Source organism: Diadema setosum, chromosome 18, assembly GCF_964275005.1.
Source record: "Diadema setosum chromosome 18, eeDiaSeto1, whole genome shotgun sequence".
NCBI lineage: Eukaryota > Metazoa > Echinodermata > Echinoidea > Diadematoida > Diadematidae > Diadema > Diadema setosum.
Genome location: NC_092702.1, coordinates 16,773,670 through 16,792,427, shown reverse-complemented (window position 1 = coordinate 16,792,427; position 18,758 = coordinate 16,773,670). Strand labels below are relative to the sequence as shown.

Sequence of the window (18,758 nt, the reverse complement as noted above, 5' to 3'; positions counted from 1 at the left end):
CATACCCAAGATGGCGTCTGATCAAGTAGTTGTTATTTTATGAAATAATTTACGTGACATGAACTAAACATGTGCAAATTATGGTGGTGATAGGGTATGTTTTTCTTGAGTTATTGCAAGGAAAGTTGCAGAAAGAAAGAAATATTCCAGTACATCGAAGATAAGCTTTAATTTCAACCAAGTTTTTGGACGTGATCCCGATATCGCATGAAAAAATGAAGGGCACATGTAGGATAGCCCAAAGTCTCAGCTACAACATATTAAAATCTGGGAGAAATTCACCGAAGCATAAGTGAGCTAGTGCTCGAAAAGGACAGTCATGTCAATTTTCATTTCCAGAAAAACTGCCCTCCCGTAGAGATAACACGTAAACTGGTCAAATTTGACCAGGTTACATTCAATCCATTTTTACGAGGTGATGCCGTCATCTAATCAAAATTGTGTAATTACATTTATGAAAGAGCATTTCATAAGCTACAACATATTGAAATTTGGGTGAAAATTGGCAAAGGATAAGTGAGATACGCTCGAGCAAACTTGAAATTTGATGACGTCATTTTGAAAATTTACTTTTTTTATTTTATTAAGAAATTTGATATCTTTTAATCATTTTGTCAGCATAGCCAGCCCACGAAATGACATGTACAACTCATCAGCTTTCAGAATATGTCAAGAAAATGGGGGGTCACCGTCCATCCTGACGAGTAAAATCCGATTTAAAATTGGCGATTTTTTGGCACAGTTGCACTGTGTATCCCCATTGACGCACGCGCGGAATTTTGAATTTGACGGGCCCGTATGACGTCATATTGAATCGGATCGACTTGAAACTTGGTATAACTATTCCTTGGCATTTCGGACATCCGATCCGTGTGAAAAAATTGAAAATTTCTATTTCATATGAGCTGTGCGTGCGAATATGTGCGCGCGCGTACGCGTCCGTCCAATTTTTTCAATTTTTCAAAAAATGCTCCAAATGGTCTGAAACGTGTGCAAAAAAATTTTGAGCTCGATTTGAGCATACAAATATTTCAACGCGCGCGTTTTGAGATAAAAATGAATTTTGAGAATATGAGTAGAATTCGCATGACTTGAAATATATGTGACGTAAATTTCAATGAAATATTCTATTCCATTAATGAGATATGCATGAAAATGTGTTTTCATATAATGACGTCATAGTGACGTCACGGTCGACTAATCACTATGATTTTACTTGCGCTGTCGTCTTTGCGACATGACACATATATGGTATAAGTTTGAAATTGAGAGGCAATGCACTTTCTGAGCTAACCTCTGCACAACTTTTGAGGAGAAATAAAGAAAGAAACAAAGAAAGAAGAAAGATTCAGTACAGATACAGAAGGTGATCCGAGAGGATACTCGGATCACCTAATTCTTTGTTTTACAGATACCTAGTCGATAATCCTGTAAAGAAACACCGAACAAACACTAAAAAAATCACTAACAGATTGTCAGCGTTTACCCTTTTTGTTTATACCAGTAGCCAGTGTGACTCCAAAATAATATTAACCCATTGAGGACAGAGTCCCGAGTATACTCTATGGGAAATGCATGTTTAAGCAAAATCAGCTTGTCCTTAATTGTGGTTTAAGAATGGATGACGGATTAACCTGCATTTGACTATAAGATAAAAAGTAGCAAACAAAAAGTCTCGGTGATTCTGCAGGAGACTACCTGGAAAATTAACTATTTCTTCAAGCCCGGGCTAAAGCTTTTGAAAGCCTCTCTGATGTGGGGGAATTATCATCACCAATTGAAATTGCCATTACACTCGAGTATCTCCCCTAAAGCTCTCTTAGAATCTTTGATTTCCGATTCTGATGTGTGTGAATGTTTGCAGCCCTCTGGCAAAATCCAGCTGCTAACTGCGGATCCTTTGCATGGAAATTGGCAATTTACATGTTAGAAAATCCGTGTTTGGCTGCATTATGAGAAGAACTTTATGAAACTTTTACAAAACTTTGCTGTTGGCACTTTCACTCGATGGAGCTAGTAGATTGTTCTTCTATATCTACATGAAGGCCCCTGATTATCTTTGAAGAAATACCGCAATGATTATTAAAGGTATGGTGTAGTATTGGTTGAGGTGAGAATTCAGCTTTTAACTGTTTGCGAGATACTTAGAAACCACTTCATGAAATGTTGAAAGACATACAATTGTGGGAGGAATTCAAACTTCATTTGATGAAAATTAGTTTTGAAGTGGCTGAGATATCCCCAAAAAAAGTAAAACAGAGCAATTTTGATAAAAGATGGGTCCAACCTTTTATTAGGATTGCTTTGTTTTGGATATCTCAGCCCTTTCAAAACCAATTTTCATCAAATAAACTTTGAATTTCTCTTAGAATTATATGCTCTTTCTGATTTCGTAAGAGGTTTCTCATCTCAAAAAATCATCATCAAAAGACATAGGAGACCTAAAGCACCGTCTGAACCAAAACTGTACCATCCCTTTAAGTGAGAGAGTGGCAAGTTAACATGAAGAGAGTTAATCATGATAGAGTTGAAATTAAGAGAGTTGACAGTTAAAAAGGAGAGTTAAATGTAAGGAGGAGATTCAAAGGTAAGAGAGTTGAAAATAAAAGGTACAGTGCTTTCTGGAATGGGTAACTGCAGTGAGGCATCCATGGTATATTGTACAGCAAAGACCATTCATTCAAACTCTTTTAAAGCTGACTTTTGTATTAGTCCAAACATGTTTAGGAATCATTTCAGAATGATTTTTTAAGTGACTTTAATAAACTCAAGGGTGTTTCTTAGAAGTGCTTTACGAATAAACTTGCCTACATACATCTTTAAAGGACAAGTTCACCTTCATTAAGGATTGAGAGAATGTAGCAATATTAGGAGAACACATCAGTGAAAGTTTTAGGAAAATCGGACGATCCGTTCAAAAGTTATGAATTTTTGAAGTTTTTGTGCAGTCACCGCTGGATGAGAAGACTACTGCAGTGTATGATGTCACATGCGTACAACAATATAATGAAAATATAAAGAGAATTTCACAAAATTTCATCGTGTGAAAGAAGTACACATTCCCTTGACTCGTTACTGACATTATGTTATGGGTAATATTATTCCCACTACTGTTAGAAAGAGGCAAGTCAAGTGCTCTTTTATTAGGCGAAAAAAGTGAAAATATGTTGAATTTTCTTTACATTTTCTTTATACTGATGTACTCCTATGACATCACGAGCCTTAGTAGTCTCCTCATCCAGCGGTTCCAACACAAAAATTTAAAAAGTTCATAACTTTTGCATCGATTGTCCAATTTTCCTCAAACTTTCACTGATGTGTTCTACTAATATTGCTGCATTATCTCAATCCATATGTTTATGAAGGTGAACTTGTCCTTTAAGTACAAGCATTGCTTGTTCAGTGCAAGTGTGTTTTGACTTTTCAGTTAGTCAGGCTGATGTTTCAAGTATGTGTTTTGACAAATTGGGACTATAATTAAAGAAAAGTTTGCGATCTAGAACTACATTGGCAAAATGAGAAAGAAGTATTTTCACTTTTCTAGAGAGAAACTAACAAGTTCCCACCCTGGTTGTGATACATGCACAATTTTTCACAATTATTAGTATCACAAATGTTAGTCAACTTGTGAAATTCATGAAAATAAAACATTGTGAAATCAATTACAGTAGTTTCTTTCTTAAAATCAGCACATCAGTTTGCTTGAGGCCATCTTGGGGAGAACTGTGGAAAAGTTGTTTCTGATTGAAATTGAAAAGTGCCTAAACGAAAATTGCAGGAGGATCAATATACTGTTTGTATAAAATGCTGAAGCAGATCCTAATCAAATGATTGGTTGAGAACGTACACGTGACCGAATTGCCTAACACACATTACTTTGCTTATGACTGGTCAATCGTAAAGTATAATGACCCATCATTAACTCTTTCACATTGTGACTGTGACCAGGCGAGACTTCCATTGCTTTATTTACTCATGAAAATGGCTACCGTGGAATTTATAGACAACTGCACTTTGGAAATTCTTTTGACGACAAGGATCTGATTTTCATTTTATAAAACAAATAATACGCATGATTTTGTTCAAGCAATGGTGTAATTACCCGCAATCGATACCCTCGAAACAGTCCAAACAGTGCAAGCACATCCTTGCCTATCGGTAACTTGCTTGGGTAATTCTTACTACACTCAGTGAAGCTAGTACAAATAGGGGTATTTGACCTATCAAAAAAACAGTTTGGGGGGGGGGGGGGGAGGAAGTGGGAAGGGATGCACAAGCACACACACACACACACACACACATACACACACACACACGTACAAATATACTTTTACTGCATCATTGTACTGATTATGCTACACACCATGTGTTTTTTCTCTCACTAGATGTGCTATGAAAATGACTCGATGATAAATCATCCCCAGTTTCTTCCTTGTTGTTTTCTCTCCTAAGTTGAATATACATCATGTGATACGAGTGAGGTCAGAGGATATACTAGCACTCGTTTCTGTGCAAGGGAGATTATGAAAGGATGAGATAGAGGGATGCAAACAAATGCATCTATAGATGCAAATCTGTTTTAGGGGGCAGGGAGGAGGCGGACTTACCTGTACAATTAAGGCAAAGTGTAATCTTCAACTCTGCAGAAAGTATGTTACAAAGTGAAAACACAGATCTATCTTTATCTCTTGCTCAAAACTGATTTTTCCCTGCATCTAGATGAACTGTCGCAGTGGAATTCATAAAACCGCTTATTCTGACCCCATTGCACAATTCGTGTCACAGATTTCAATTTGAAATTGTAATTGTAAAAAAAAAAAAAAAAAGGTAAAAAGAGAGGGTAGATTATCAAAGAATTCCACTTCATTTGAATGTCCCAGTTAGGTTGATGAATGTTAAAAGATCTTCAATATGTGGCGTACTGGCAGGACTGTGGTCTTTAGTGATAATTTTAGAGTCATGTGTTCATTCACCACACGAACAGAAATTATTGAACTCATTTTTTGTCGAGCCCACCAGAGGTGAGGGGAGACTAAGGGATCGCCTGCGGTGTCTGTCCGTCCGTCGTCCGTCCGTCTGTCCGTCTTTCCGTCGTCCGTCGTAACCCTACAAAAACTTGTATAACTCTCTATTGAGGACTTCAATTTCAATCAAACTTGGTGGGAAGAATGGCAATACAAAGTTACACATTTTACCAAATATGAAGGTCACCTCAAGGTCACAGGCAGGGGTCAATGAACTTTAGAGCCCAATGTAAAAAGTTTTGACAGCGCATTTCGATTATGGCTCATAACTTTTGATGTATAGTCTGTTTGTGACCAAACTTTGATAGTAGATGTCCCTTGGGGAGTTGAAGTTCACCACAAGGTCAAAGGTCACAGACAGGGGTCAACAAACTTTGAGGGCCCAATGTTTAGTTTTTATGGCGGGTTTTTATTATGGCTCAAAACTTTTTATCCCTATGTCCGTTTGTGACCAAACTTGGATGTTAGATGTCCCTTAGGGAGTTGAAGTTCATCACAAGGTCAAAGGTCACAGATAGGGGTCAACGAACTTTTAGGGCCCAATGTTCAGTTTTTATGACGTGTTCAGATTATGGCTCATAACTTTTGATCCATATGTCCGTTTGTGACCAAACTTGGCTGGTAAATGTCCGTTAGGGAGTTGGAGGTCACCTCAAGGTCAAAGGTCATAGGCAGGGTCTGTGTTAACAAATCTGTTTTCCTCTCATTTTTATCGTGTCCTAAGCATCTTCATGTCATGCATTTTGGTTTCATCTCAGTGATGTGACTGTGTACCCACAGCTGACAAAAAATTTGAAGAATATTGACACTTTTGATACAGATTGAAACCTGTACAGGTGCATTACTGGCATTTTGCAGGGTGATATTCTTTGTCAGAATAGATGTCTTCATAAATTCTGCTATGTATTCTAAAAATTGGGGACAGCTTTGGAATTCACACATGTGGCGCCTTTGTGTACAATCTGACATAAATGCGAACACAAAACTCATCTAGTGTTCAGTGACAGATGGCATGTATGCATGCCTTACACATTGTGCAATGTCTTTGCCTGTCCTTGCATTAGAACTTTTACAGCCAGACTTGTCACACCCATCAAGCACAGGTTTCCAGTTTCCTGGTTGAATAACCCTAAAACTTGTCTTGATACGATGACAGTTAAGTAACCTCACACTCAGTAAATGTTCCCTTCAGAGATATCACTCTTTTACCATCGTTCATCACTCGGTGGCAGATGTCTCCTTGCTAAACAGTGTCACCACCTGTGCATATTTGCCCTCGGCTGCGGTTTTCCCGATAATTTGATTTTTATGCGGCCATCAGCCATTGATTTTTTTGCCCCCTCCACTCAAAATAAGAAATATATGGTTACCATTTGTGGCAGTGTTTAAGCTTCGCCTTTATACAAAGCCATCATGTCCCTGACAAACACTGCAGGCAGAACCTGTAAATTTTTACAATCAGAATATCTGCAGATATTTTTTGTATCTCCGAACATTAGACAGATCTATTTCAAGACAATGAGCAGCTACATTATCCATATTCATTTGCATAAAATGATGTGGAAACATAGTGTGGATAAAGCTAGAAGTCACGCACAGACATGTGTGTTTCCAAAAATTTAGCTGTTGCCATGAAGTGAAGTGGTCCTGGCTTATATGATGTACATCCAACTGGATCCCATGGAAGACCAGATATTGCAGCTGAATATGGGCTATCCAGCCATCTTCTCAGATGGAAATAAAAAATAAAAAAGAGCAAAAGGCAAATATCAGTCAAATCTGGTGGAAGAATTGAAACACTGGTCGAGGGAATCCCGGAAATGAAATTGCCATGAGTGAAAGAGAGTGAGGTTAAAGACAATAGAGTAGATGCAAGCTGAGTTGTGTGTGAGAAACAACAAGGAGAAGGATATGACCCTGAAAGATAAAAAAAACCATAATCCAATATGGCTGCTTGCGGACAAACTGCACAGCCCTCTTGCGAAAGTGATTGCCTCCGGGTCATTTTGTAGAGATGCATCATTCCAGTCACTGATATGACAATTTTACCAAAAGACAAGTTTTCTAGATAATGTCTCCTCTCATGGCAAGTGTGCTGCAGACATTAAGCCATTTTTAAGTCACTGTTTTAGGTGAAGACAATATCATGAAACTTTTGTTCTTAAGTGTATAGGCTCCTACATTTTCTATTTAAAGAGAAAGTATGAAACTTTTGTTCTTAAGTGTATAGGCTCGTACATTTTCTATTAAAGGCATAATTTACCATTTGCAGGTGAAAGCATTAGTGCTTTAAAATAGTTCTAAAATGTGAGTTAGGGATAGAAACAACCACTGTCAAAATTGATGTGAAGTGTTGTTAAATACACAAAATGTGAACAATAGTTATAATAAAAATGTTTCCAGATTAAACCGTATACAGTTACGGTTTACTGAGAAAAACCCTGATATCTCCTGATATTTTAGGTTTTATTGCCAATATTTCATATGGTAGGATGTTTTATGATACAACAGACCTACACATATGCATCAAATGTGATATCTTGAACATTTTTGAAATCACTGCTCCCAAAGGTAAACTGGACCTTTAAGAGAGAAAGCCTCTTGAACTCATGCTATACATGTTTGCATGCTTCATATGAAATGCATGGCATTGCAGCATGAATTATTCAATATGAACTTCCTGTTGAGTCCCCCCACCATAAATCAGGGACAGTCCCGGCAGATGCATATATGTGTACTCTTTCAAACAGTAGTTCTGGCATAGATAGGCCATTTTCACACTGGACGAGAAACATTGCAATGCTAAATTGCATGTACAATTATGATGACAGTTTCAAATTAGAATTATTGACCGTACACATGACCAAGGAAGGCTTCAAGGATTCTTTGGTTTTGAATTTTAGAGCAAGGAGAGGAGGTGTGGTGTCTTTCGGAGTTCCCATCAGTTACTCCTGATCGGTAAGGAGTGCGATTTTGCTGTGGAAGTGGTTGAAAGGTCACTGTAAGCTCCACCCCTAAGACATGATTTGGAGGTCAATTTGTACCTATGACTGTTTCATTCCATAATTCTGAATTATGATTCAAATCACCCTCTGTTATTGCATACACAGGGCCAAAATGTGCCATTTAAATTGTGATTCTAAGGAATCATCACTAGAATTGTAATTCAATTTTTGCACTCTTAGTACAGTTGAAAAAGGACCCAAGTTATTTGCCTACCACTCCTTGTTAATAGTAGCCTATGTTTTTATAGAGTATAAAAGTGGCGATATGTTGAGACAGTGGTCTGGAGACAGGTAATACCCATCTGTTTGTTTGGAAGAAAATTAGTGATCCAAACATAAACAAGCAAACAAAACGTCACACCTACAGTACAACAAGCACAAACTAGTGTGACATGGTAATCAATAAACTATAATCAATAAACTAAAAGGTCATTTTGGTCCGAGTTGTCCAGACACTAAGAACGGCTGAAGAAGATATTCTGCACAGGTGTACATTCTTGATCGTCTGTGTGGGTTAAGGTCCTGTTTACCTTTCGGAGCAGCGCTTTGAAAAATGTTCAAGATATCACATTTTATGCATAAGTGAAGGTCTGTTGTATCACAAAACATCCTGCCATATAAATTTTTGTGATAAAGCCTAAAATATAAGGAGATATCAGTAAGTTGAACTATTGTTCACATTTTGTATATTTAACAATATTGAACATCGAATATACTGATGCAAATTTTTACAGTGGTTGTTTCTATCCCTAACTCAATTTTTAGAACGATTTTAAACAACTACGTGTATTGCTGGGTTTTTGTTTCATCTGCAAATGGTAGATTATGCCTTTAACGTATACGTGTGTGTGTGTGTGTGTGTTTTTGTGTGTGGTGTTCATGTGTTTGAATGTCATTCGTGTATAGGTTTGTGTTTGGTATTCTTCACCTCCCTGTTTGCTCTATACGTGGAAAATTGCGCCACAAGAAGGGATTCTAGCACCAGAGTATCATTAGATGGAGAGTGTGTCTTGTCGTCTTTTTTATTGGGAGCGAGAGGCCTGCACCTTTAGACTACATGTGGGTGAACCAGCATTGAGTATGCACATTTTACAATGTGCATTTTTTAGATGCTCCCCGCAAGATGGGTTATGAAGTGGCATGGTGCTCCCCTGGGTCTGTTTCGGAGTGCCCTGGATTGTTCCCACCGATCAGTAATGTGATTCCGGACTGCTGCACCTGATGGTGTTTTGTTTCTGCTGCTCGTTGTTTTTCACCGAATGTTTTCTTTCTCATGTTTGGAGCAGTGTTTTCAGCATATATGTGTGTGTGTGTGTGTATGTGCATGTGTTTGTAGATCTGTATGTGTGTGTTAACTTGTATTTGTGAAAAAAAAGAGTGTTAATGTGTTGTGTATTTGTGTGTGTGCATGTTAGTGTGTATGTGATGCATGTATACTTTAATGTCCTTCTGTTTTCTGCATTGGAGTTGTGCTCTGCATCTTGAGTAAAGGCAGTAGCTTCTGTTCCTCAGCACAAGGAACTACATACATCTATATGCCAAAGGTCACTCTCTTTTCAGCTTTTCTCTCTCACCAGGATTTTAGAGGTGCCTTTATAGATCTGTTCGGTTTGGATGCAGTTTTTTTATTGTATTGTTCATGTGTATTTCAGGCATAACTGGTTGGCTTCAGTATGCCTTTAGAACAATTGTTTATTTAATACTCACTGACATAGCAGTTCACCTGAGTCATTGTATAACCCATTGAATCATCGTCATTTTTTCTTATTTATTTTGGAACCCATATACTGTATGTCTGACTGTAAAGGTCTGACTGAATAGGTCTGTAATAATAGGTGGTAGCCCTCATTTGCCATGCAATCTGTGTAAAATATATTCCAGGTTTTCAAACATGAAACGAGTATGGCATATGCCACAGATGTTTGACATGAAATACAACAATTACATCAAATTGCCAGTCAAGCGTACGTTTATCAGATGATTTAGATCCCTTTTTAATCTCATTGAATGTCTAAATATATGAATTTAAAAAAAAAAAAAGGTTCCATTCTTTTGATGCCAGAAACTAGTTTACATGGCACTGAAGCCTGGATACCTCTCCTGAAAAAAGAAAAAGAAAAAAAAATGTCATCTTTAGATGAATTTGATGGAAATGGCTGGAAGTCTCACAACGTAGACTGGCAATCTGTCTCCCCCATTTCTTAACATTGTCTGTCTCTGTGGGAGTTTCACACTGTCAGAAAAACTTATTTGTAAATGTGATTTTGAAACCGCGATTTAGAAACTGCATTTCATACCTAATCAGGCTGTTTTTGTGTGAAAGCAAATATGTGAACCATATCTCTCACAAGCACCCTTTTCAAATTATGCATGACTTACTGTGACCCGGGTGTATTCTCATCAAGATTTTAATTAATGCTTGATGCCCATTTGCAGTCTGAATAGTCTGACCTCTTGAATAGGATTGATTGAGAAGTTGGAGCTCAGCTTTACCTCGAATTAACTTTGGCCATGATGTAAGCCTTGTCAAAGCTGCTGTTAGCACTGACAGTGGTTGTGATTATTATTCATTACAGAAAGAAAGCCCAGCGCGCACACCATTCCTACTGAATGATTCAGTTAGTCACTTCAACCAATTATATTGCTCAATTTACCTTATCGGTTGTCAGTTTGAAATATGTAGCGCTCTGCCGATTGGTTGTGGGTTTTGCTACAAATAAATTGCAGAGAACGAAAGTCGGCATATTATTCGAGGTTGTGAGGTTTAAAGAAGAATTACCACTTAGGAGACTAAGTTCAGTGGCTAAATACTCTGTAACTCTGAATGCGTGTGGAAGCACATTTTAACCCATTGAGGACGAGTCCCGAGTATACTCGGGGAAAGTGTCTATGGGAAATGCGTGTTGTGGCAAAATCAGCCCATCCTCGACGGGTTAAAAACTCGTTTACAAACAAGCTCTTCTGTACATCTGAAATCCCTCCTTGTCTCCCCACACATCTCGGTGAGTGTGGGACAAGACAGAGGGGCTGCGCTGCTTCTTCCCCTGTCGTCAACACTCACGAGCCTGCCCGGCAAGTAGCTGTAAGCAATTGCTTTGGCAGCGTGCCAGATCTAAAGGTCAAATCTCGTTGCAGCAGAAGTGGAAAATGCTGATACTGTTACCCCAGTTTCCGGTCCCGCGTTGGAGAAATGCGATAGCCATCGCCCTAAGCTTTGGTGCGGAAAAAACAAAAACCCAGAAAAACAAAAAATGCAGAGAAAACCTAGCCAGAGAGTCTATATGGAATGTAGACATGATATGTTTGTTTTCGTAGATGGTGCATTGTATTTCTTTGGTGAATGTTGTTGAAGATTACATAATTGTAGTCAACCAAAGAAATATAACGTTGTTCTCGGCCCTGACAGTTTTCTTGCGTTATATCAACATTTTGTGATAGCCGAACAGTAAAGTATACAAAGATATGAAAATGATAATTTTGGGATTTGAATTTTCACTTCATTGTATTAAGAATTTTGTTACAACTTTGTCTGTTATAACAGGAGTGCACTGTACAAGTGCATATTACCGGGTAGTATCTAGATGTGTACAAAAGACACAAACACACACACACACACACACACACACACCGAATAGTAGGCCTACTGGATATTTGCTGTGTGTGTATGAATACATACATGTATGGTTGCCTGTGAGTCATGTTGAACACAGTGTTCTAATTAATTTATGAACACTGAGTGGTGCAGTGGGAATAAAGACTTGTTGAAATGAAACTCAGACAGAGACGAGAGTGAGTGAGAGGAAGGGGGACCATAAATTTTGGCTGGGCTAACATCGTCTCCCGTTTTCAGTTATATGAGGATGGCTCCTTAGAGTACAGGGAAGAGTCATCTCGTAAACATTATGTGCATCTGGAATTTCTCAGAGAGTGAGGGAGAATGGCACAGATACTGGTTTATGTGTCTGCATTGCCAATTACAACTAGAATGCTGATGAAGGAACAAAGTAATAACAACACTGAGATGAAAGTTTTAGAGTAAGAAATAATGGTCACTCATAAATTGGTAAAAGTGAGGATGCACTTCTTTTGTTAAATTGATACGACTCAAGAACTGATATGGAGTATGTCACCTTACTGTGTGGAAAATAACTTTTACTTCTCAAGTGAGATTCATCCCACCAGAGTCTTAGAATATTAAAAAAAAAATGAATGAAAGAGCAGTTGATGCTTTCCTTTCTAGGTTATCATCAGTCCAGTCACCATGGTAACTGTCACTTCTTTTTTCCCCTCCCTACCCGCATCCTTTGCCAGGTGAGCTGGGCAACCTTGGAGGAGATGGAGAAGGCAACGACAAGGATGAGGAGGAGGCGGCCCTGATTGAGGAGGCCAGAAGACAGCAGGAGGAAGACAGGAAGGCCCGCCATGCCAAGATGGAGGCCGAGCGGGAGATCGAGCGGGAGCGCATCCGAAACAAGGTCGGTGCTCGCATCTATGGCCACTGCAGCGACCTGCATTTTTGCAATGGTGCCAGAAGCATCAAAACTTGATAAGGACACCGACGCAGTTTGAAGCTCCCACTAGAAGTTAAAAACAGTGACATTCATCATCTCATTATTTTGCATGATAAAATACTAATGAATATAACAAGAAGGATACATGGTGGTGATTCTTTTATGAGGATGGAGCTTGTTAATCTAGCTAAAGATACAGTAAATTTGATTAATTATCATTATTTTCATTGGGGGGGGGGGGGGAGGAGTAGGGGCAATTGTGTTGGGACAACATTATTGAGATCAGTTGTGCAATGTGCTTAAAGCCAGTGGAAAGGGAATATTCCTGGCTGGAGCTCTTATCTTTTTCATAATTTTCAGGCAAGGAAGTAAGGGTGCTTTTCAGCCATTAACTCTTTATGTGCCATGGTGGAGAACCCCTGTGTGCTACATTATTCTGAGACACCAACGTAGTCATGCATTGAGAAAAACATTCTGCTTTTCAAGTCTATGTAACTTCTATAAATTTCTTTTAAGCTGGACATGTATAGTGAGCAAAGTTGTAGAGAAGACGCCAAGCTTTGCTTTGATGTAGATTTTACGACAAATCGACGGTTCATTTTCTTTCAAAAGACCAGTAGTTACATTACTGTAAAGGCGTGACTTTAGTACGTATAACAATGACAGAAGCTTATAATTTATACGGAAATCCATTAGGGAATACCGCTTGGTAGTTAATCACCACATAAAATGCAAGCTATTATGTGAGAAGAATGGAAGTGCGAGAAAAGCTTTCATTGTTCTGCGGCATTTGGAAATTTATCAATCAGTTTGGGTGGATCTGTGGGTTTGAGCAGAATATGCGAAGTTGGCACGCCGTCGACTGAGACGGAGGTGCGAACGTGGCACGTAAAGAGTTAATCACTAGTCACATGTACATGAATTCAAAAATTTCACACTGAACAAGACTGACTTGTCCATGCAACTTCTAGTTGCTACTATGGAAGCACAAAGTGATGACAAAAATGGCAAGGAAAAACAAGGCTATCGTGTGTTAGTGTTGAACAAGGAATCATCTTTTGCCACGTACTGTGTACTCTAATTTTGGAAAGATTTTATTTTCACAGATTTTGTGAGTCAGGTGCTAGCTAAATGAACAACGCGTGAAACTGGCAACTCTGATCTCGACATGAATGCGACATGCACGCATGCATTTCTGTGTTCATTACTGTACTCCATGATCGCAAATTTAATCACTCACGAAATATTCCTGATTTCCGAAAAATTGAGATTCGCTAAATATATACATTAAAGGGACTGTACAGTTTTGGTTTAGGTGAGGATTTAGCTTTTAACGTTCTGCGAGATATTGAAAAACCACTCTATAAGATGTCAAAGAGCATGCAATTCTAAGGGGTATCAAAGTTTATTTGATGAAAATCGGTTTTGAAATGGCTGAGATATCCAAAAACAAGGTGAAACAAAGAGATCCTAATAAAAGGCGTGGCCTGTCACCTTTTATTATTCTCACTTTTTTGGATATCTCAGCCATTTGAAAACCAATTCTCATCAAATAAACGTGGAATCCTTCTTGATATTACATGCTCTTTTATATTTCATAAGAGTTTTCTCATTATCTCACTTAGGAATGTTGTAAACCTGAATCCCCACATCAACCAGTACTGTACAGTCCCTTCAATGTGTGATATATTGCAACTGCTCATATTGAACTGCCCATATACGGTAATGTGTGATATATCGCATCTGCTTATGAAACTGCCCATATACATTGTACAGTAATGCGTGATATCGCATCTGCTTATATGGCTGGTGTGTTTTTGCTCTCTTCCTCTCGTCATTCTCAGTATGGGCTGAAGAAGAAGGTGGCAGAGGAGCAGATGCCGGAGCCAGACGATGCTGGTCGCATCACGAGGAAAAAGAAGACTCCGGCAGAGATGCAGCAGGCACTGCAACAACAGGAGGAGGAGGAGGAAGGTGAAGAAACAGGCCATTTTGTTTTTCTACGTAGCACTCAAAGCTGCAAGTTGTACTATGAAGCTGTGATGCAGTGACATTTTTTGTATTCAGACTAGATACACTCTGATAAATGCTGATGTGTCTGTGCTTGATGTAATGTGTGGTAATTTCCAGTTCAGTGCTTGGGCTTTTAAGGCTGTGTGATGATCTTCATTCAGATCTTTAGGTTTTCTGCTAAGGTATGTGAAAAGCATAAAAATTAACATTGTAATCTCCTATGTAATTCAAAGGGATTGTATAGTCTTGGTTGAGACCAAATTTGAGGTTTCCAACATTTTTTATAAGACAATGAGAAACCTCTTATGAAATATGACAGAGAATGTAATTCCAAGAGGTATTCAACATTTATTTGATGAAAATTGGTTTTGAAATGGCTGAGATATCCAAAAAAGAGCAATCCTAATAAAAGGAGGGACCCTCCTTTTATTACAATCACTTTGCTTTACCCTGTTTTTGGATATCTCAGCCATTCCAAAACTGACTTTCATCAAATAAACTTTGAATTTGTCTTAGAATGATATGCTCTGTACTATTCCATAAGTGGTTTCTTGGTATGTCAAAAAGTTAAAAGCCCAATCCTCATCTCTACCAATACTATCCATCCCTTTAAAGGGAAGATAAACCCCAAGAACAATGTGGATTGAGTGAAAGCAGCAACATTAGTAGAACACATCAGTGAAAGTTTGAAGAAAATTGGACAATCGATGCAAAAGTTATGAATTTTTAAAGTTTTGGTGTTGGAGCCGCTGGATGAGGAGACTACTAGAGGTTATGACGTATGAGTGGACTACAATATCAAGAAAATATAAAGAAAATACTACAAAAATCCATTTTTCATGAAAATTACAAATTCCATCAACTTGATATTGACATATGTTAAGGGTAGCAATTATTCCCCCTGCTTTCTGAAAGCGGTTGGTCCACTGCTCTTTCATAATTCTAGAAAAGTGAATTTTTGTTGAATATCCTTTATATTTTCTTTGTATTGTTGTCCACTCATACGTCATATCCTCTAGTAGTCTCCTCATCCAGCGGTTCCAACACCAAAACTTTAAAAATTCATAACTTTTGCATCGATTGTCCGATTTTTCTCAAACTTTCACTGATGTGTTCTACTAATGTTGCTGCTTTCACTCAATCCACATTGCTCTTTAGGTTTACCTTCCCTTTAAGAATCCAGAAAATAAGACTTCTTGCTCACCGAAGCCATAGTGACACAATAGGGATTAGGATTAATCTCTGTTCATTGATAATTGGAAAGTAGTTTCAAAACATCTGTGTCAATTGGCAAACAAAGCACTCCAACCAGTTTGCCAATTGGTGAACAAAGCACAGTAATGCTTAAAAGGTCAATTTGTAATTTATTGAAAATATGATACACTATGCATGTTGCAACGGTGTTTGTCGTCACTATGAGAGTTTTATAGTTTTTTTTTTTGTACCTTTCCTTTAAACTTCATTTTTCTCCTCTTCTTTCACCTCCTTTTCTCCCTTCACTCTCCTTCTCTTCCTCTACTTCCTCCTCATCTTCCTCTTCCTTCTCATCCTCTTCTTCTTCCTCCTCTTCTTCTTCCTCCTCACCCCCCTCTTCTTCATCCTCATCTACCTCTTCTTCCTCCTCTTCTTCCTCCTCATTTTACCTCTCATCTTCCTCCTCATCATCCTCTTCTTCCTCATCCTCCTCTTCTTCATCCGCTTCTTCCTCCTCATCCTATTCACTCTTCTTCCTCCTCCTCTTCCTCCTCCTCTTTTTCTTCCTCCTGCATTTCTCATCTTTTTTTCTCTTTTTCTTCTCCCTTCTCCTCTTCCCCTTCTCCTCTTCCCCTCCTCCTCTTCCCCTCCTCCTCTTCCTCCTCCTTTTCCTCCTCCTCTTCTTCCCTCCTCATGCCCTCTTTCTCAACTTTGATCTTGTTTTTTTTTTCTCTCGCTCTTCTCACTTCCTCTCTTTAATCTTGTCTGTGTGTTTCCGTTTCTCATTGTTGCAGGTTTTCTAGAGACTGTAAAAGGCTACATGGCACCATTTGCAGAAAAACTTGGCTTGGACCTGTTCAAATAAATCTTCACTGCAGATCAACTCTATGGGCTTCACTCTCACCCTCTTCTCACATTTAGAATAAAGAATCACCCCCTCTACCCAGAATACAACAAATCCAGAATATATTTCAACTCCTTTGCTTGATTTATTTCAAGACATATGACAATATGTCCACAATCTTTTGATGCAACTCTACTTAATAATTCAGAAAGGACAGCTCTTTTGTTTTTATTATTATTGCTTTCCAGGTATGAAATCAAAAAGAAATTTAGAGCAAGGGAAATAAAGCCTGATGCAGGTACAGGTAGCATTTTTCCAACAACTCGACTTCTGCCGATAGAGACCACTTTGGTTTTGATTTCTCGAGTCCTCGCAGCTCATCCTTGGCTGATTATTTTCCCGATGAGAAGTTTGATGGGCTGTTAGTGATGACACAAAGTCGGGAACTTTGTTTAAACGTTAGAAATACCTCAGTTTGTATCCATTTATGAAAGTTTGAAATACGATGTCCTTTTCAGGTGAACGGCAATGACTTAACGGCTGCTTGCCGACGTGATACGAAGACTTTAATTTTTTTTTTAATTGTCTTTCCTACAAAGTTTGTGGAGTTTCCCTTTTTCTGAGCGGGATATGCAAACTCGAAAATGATTTGTTAGTGATATTCACTACTATTGCCAATGATAGTATACCTAGTCAGTGGCCTCTCTTTTAGTCTCTGTACTATGCATTCTGGGTTACTAGACTGCTACTGAGTAGCACGACTAGGGAAGGATAATTCTTGAAGATACCAAGTTATTACGCTATCAACTAAATATGACCAGGGAAACCAGTACTCCTCTCCACTGAGTGTGTTTTCTGACAGCAATAGAGATGCTACTGTAGATCAGATTGTTAATGTATTCAAATTTATGCACACTTTTCACTTTTTTGAGCATAGTCTGTTGGGCTGCAACCTGTTGTTCATTACACAGGTACATACATTTGTTTTCCTATTTTGTGTTATTGGTTTGCTGTGATAACGTATAACAGATGTCGGCTGTTGCCAATTTGGGGATCAGGTATGCTATTATAGGCAAATTTCTGGCAAGCTCTTTGAGTCTTCAAGCTGAGGAACAAAAGTGTGCATAACTTTGAATACATTAAGTTCACTGGTCTTGTGCCGTGCGGGTGGCAGAACAGCCCTTACAAGGTTGACACATCTATCCTGAATTTTCCCGACTTTGCCATTCATTCACCCATCCTTTTTACTTCATCGTCGATGCTGATTTTTTGGTGCTACTTTGGTTCTGCCAGCCGCATGGCAGTGCCCACTTTCTTATACAATGAGTAACGTGTGTGATGGTAGCCATGTTGACACCAGGGATGGAGCGCGACCAAGCAAAAAAAAAGAAAAAAAAAGGGCGTTCCGAGACATGGAATACCGCTGCATATCAGATCAGCTGCAGCTTGTGTAGAGAGTGAAAGACTGCGTGTACACTGCACCATGTATTATACACACGCACCTGTTCACTTGGTGCACACACAATGCACGCTGGTGCACCTTCTGCATGCCATTGAGCTTTTGAGCCACTCGAGTGAAAGTTGCGGTGTAGTCATCAAGAGGTTGTGACTTTCTCCTTGTGAGTTTGTACACATTCAGCCAGGCATTTGGCCACAAAATATCAATCACCATGTATGCCATACAAAATTATCCCCACTTTTTGCTCTTTGGTTTGTGTGAGTGTTTTTGTTTTGTTTTGTTTTGTTTTGACAGTACTGAGTTTATGATTATTAATCCTACCCCCTCATGCATTCCGACATGTTTCATGTTGGGGGGGGGGGGGAAGGGGGTGACTGTTTTTATATATTACAATATACGTAGAAAAGTGCTGAGTGTGGTACACTCTTCTTTTCTTTTTTTGGAATGATGTGTTCATTCTGCTCATGAAAGATTGACAAGCGATGTACTACATGCGCAGCTTTCACTTTGCTGGCAAAGGCCTGGCAAGTAAAGAGCTCACACAACCGACACCCTGCAAAAGTATAGGGAAGTGTCACGCTTCTATGTGGAAGTGACTGAGCACGTGCACCCTGAATGGGTCACTTCTCGCAAGTTGCGGAGTGCAGTTCACACGAATGCAATGCTGCTGCAGCTTTCTGTGCACGAGCAATGTTTTGAGCGAAGCGA

At 38.8% G+C, this 18,758-nt stretch overlaps 1 protein-coding gene across 1 annotated transcript in view; it reads left to right on the top strand.

Moving 5' to 3' along the window:
* LOC140241783 (putative complexin-1) overlaps positions 1 to 18,280 on the top strand; it is a 71,050-nt gene extending 52,770 nt beyond the window's left edge. The window contains exons 3-5 of the mRNA XM_072321535.1: positions 12,341 to 12,504; positions 14,385 to 14,514; positions 16,542 to 18,280. Coding sequence (XP_072177636.1) covers positions 12,341 to 12,504; positions 14,385 to 14,514; positions 16,542 to 16,612 — 365 coding nt within the window. The 3' untranslated portion in view covers positions 16,613 to 18,280. The remainder of the gene's footprint in view (positions 1 to 12,340; positions 12,505 to 14,384; positions 14,515 to 16,541) is intronic.
* The last annotated feature ends 478 nt before the right edge of the window (positions 18,281 to 18,758 follow it).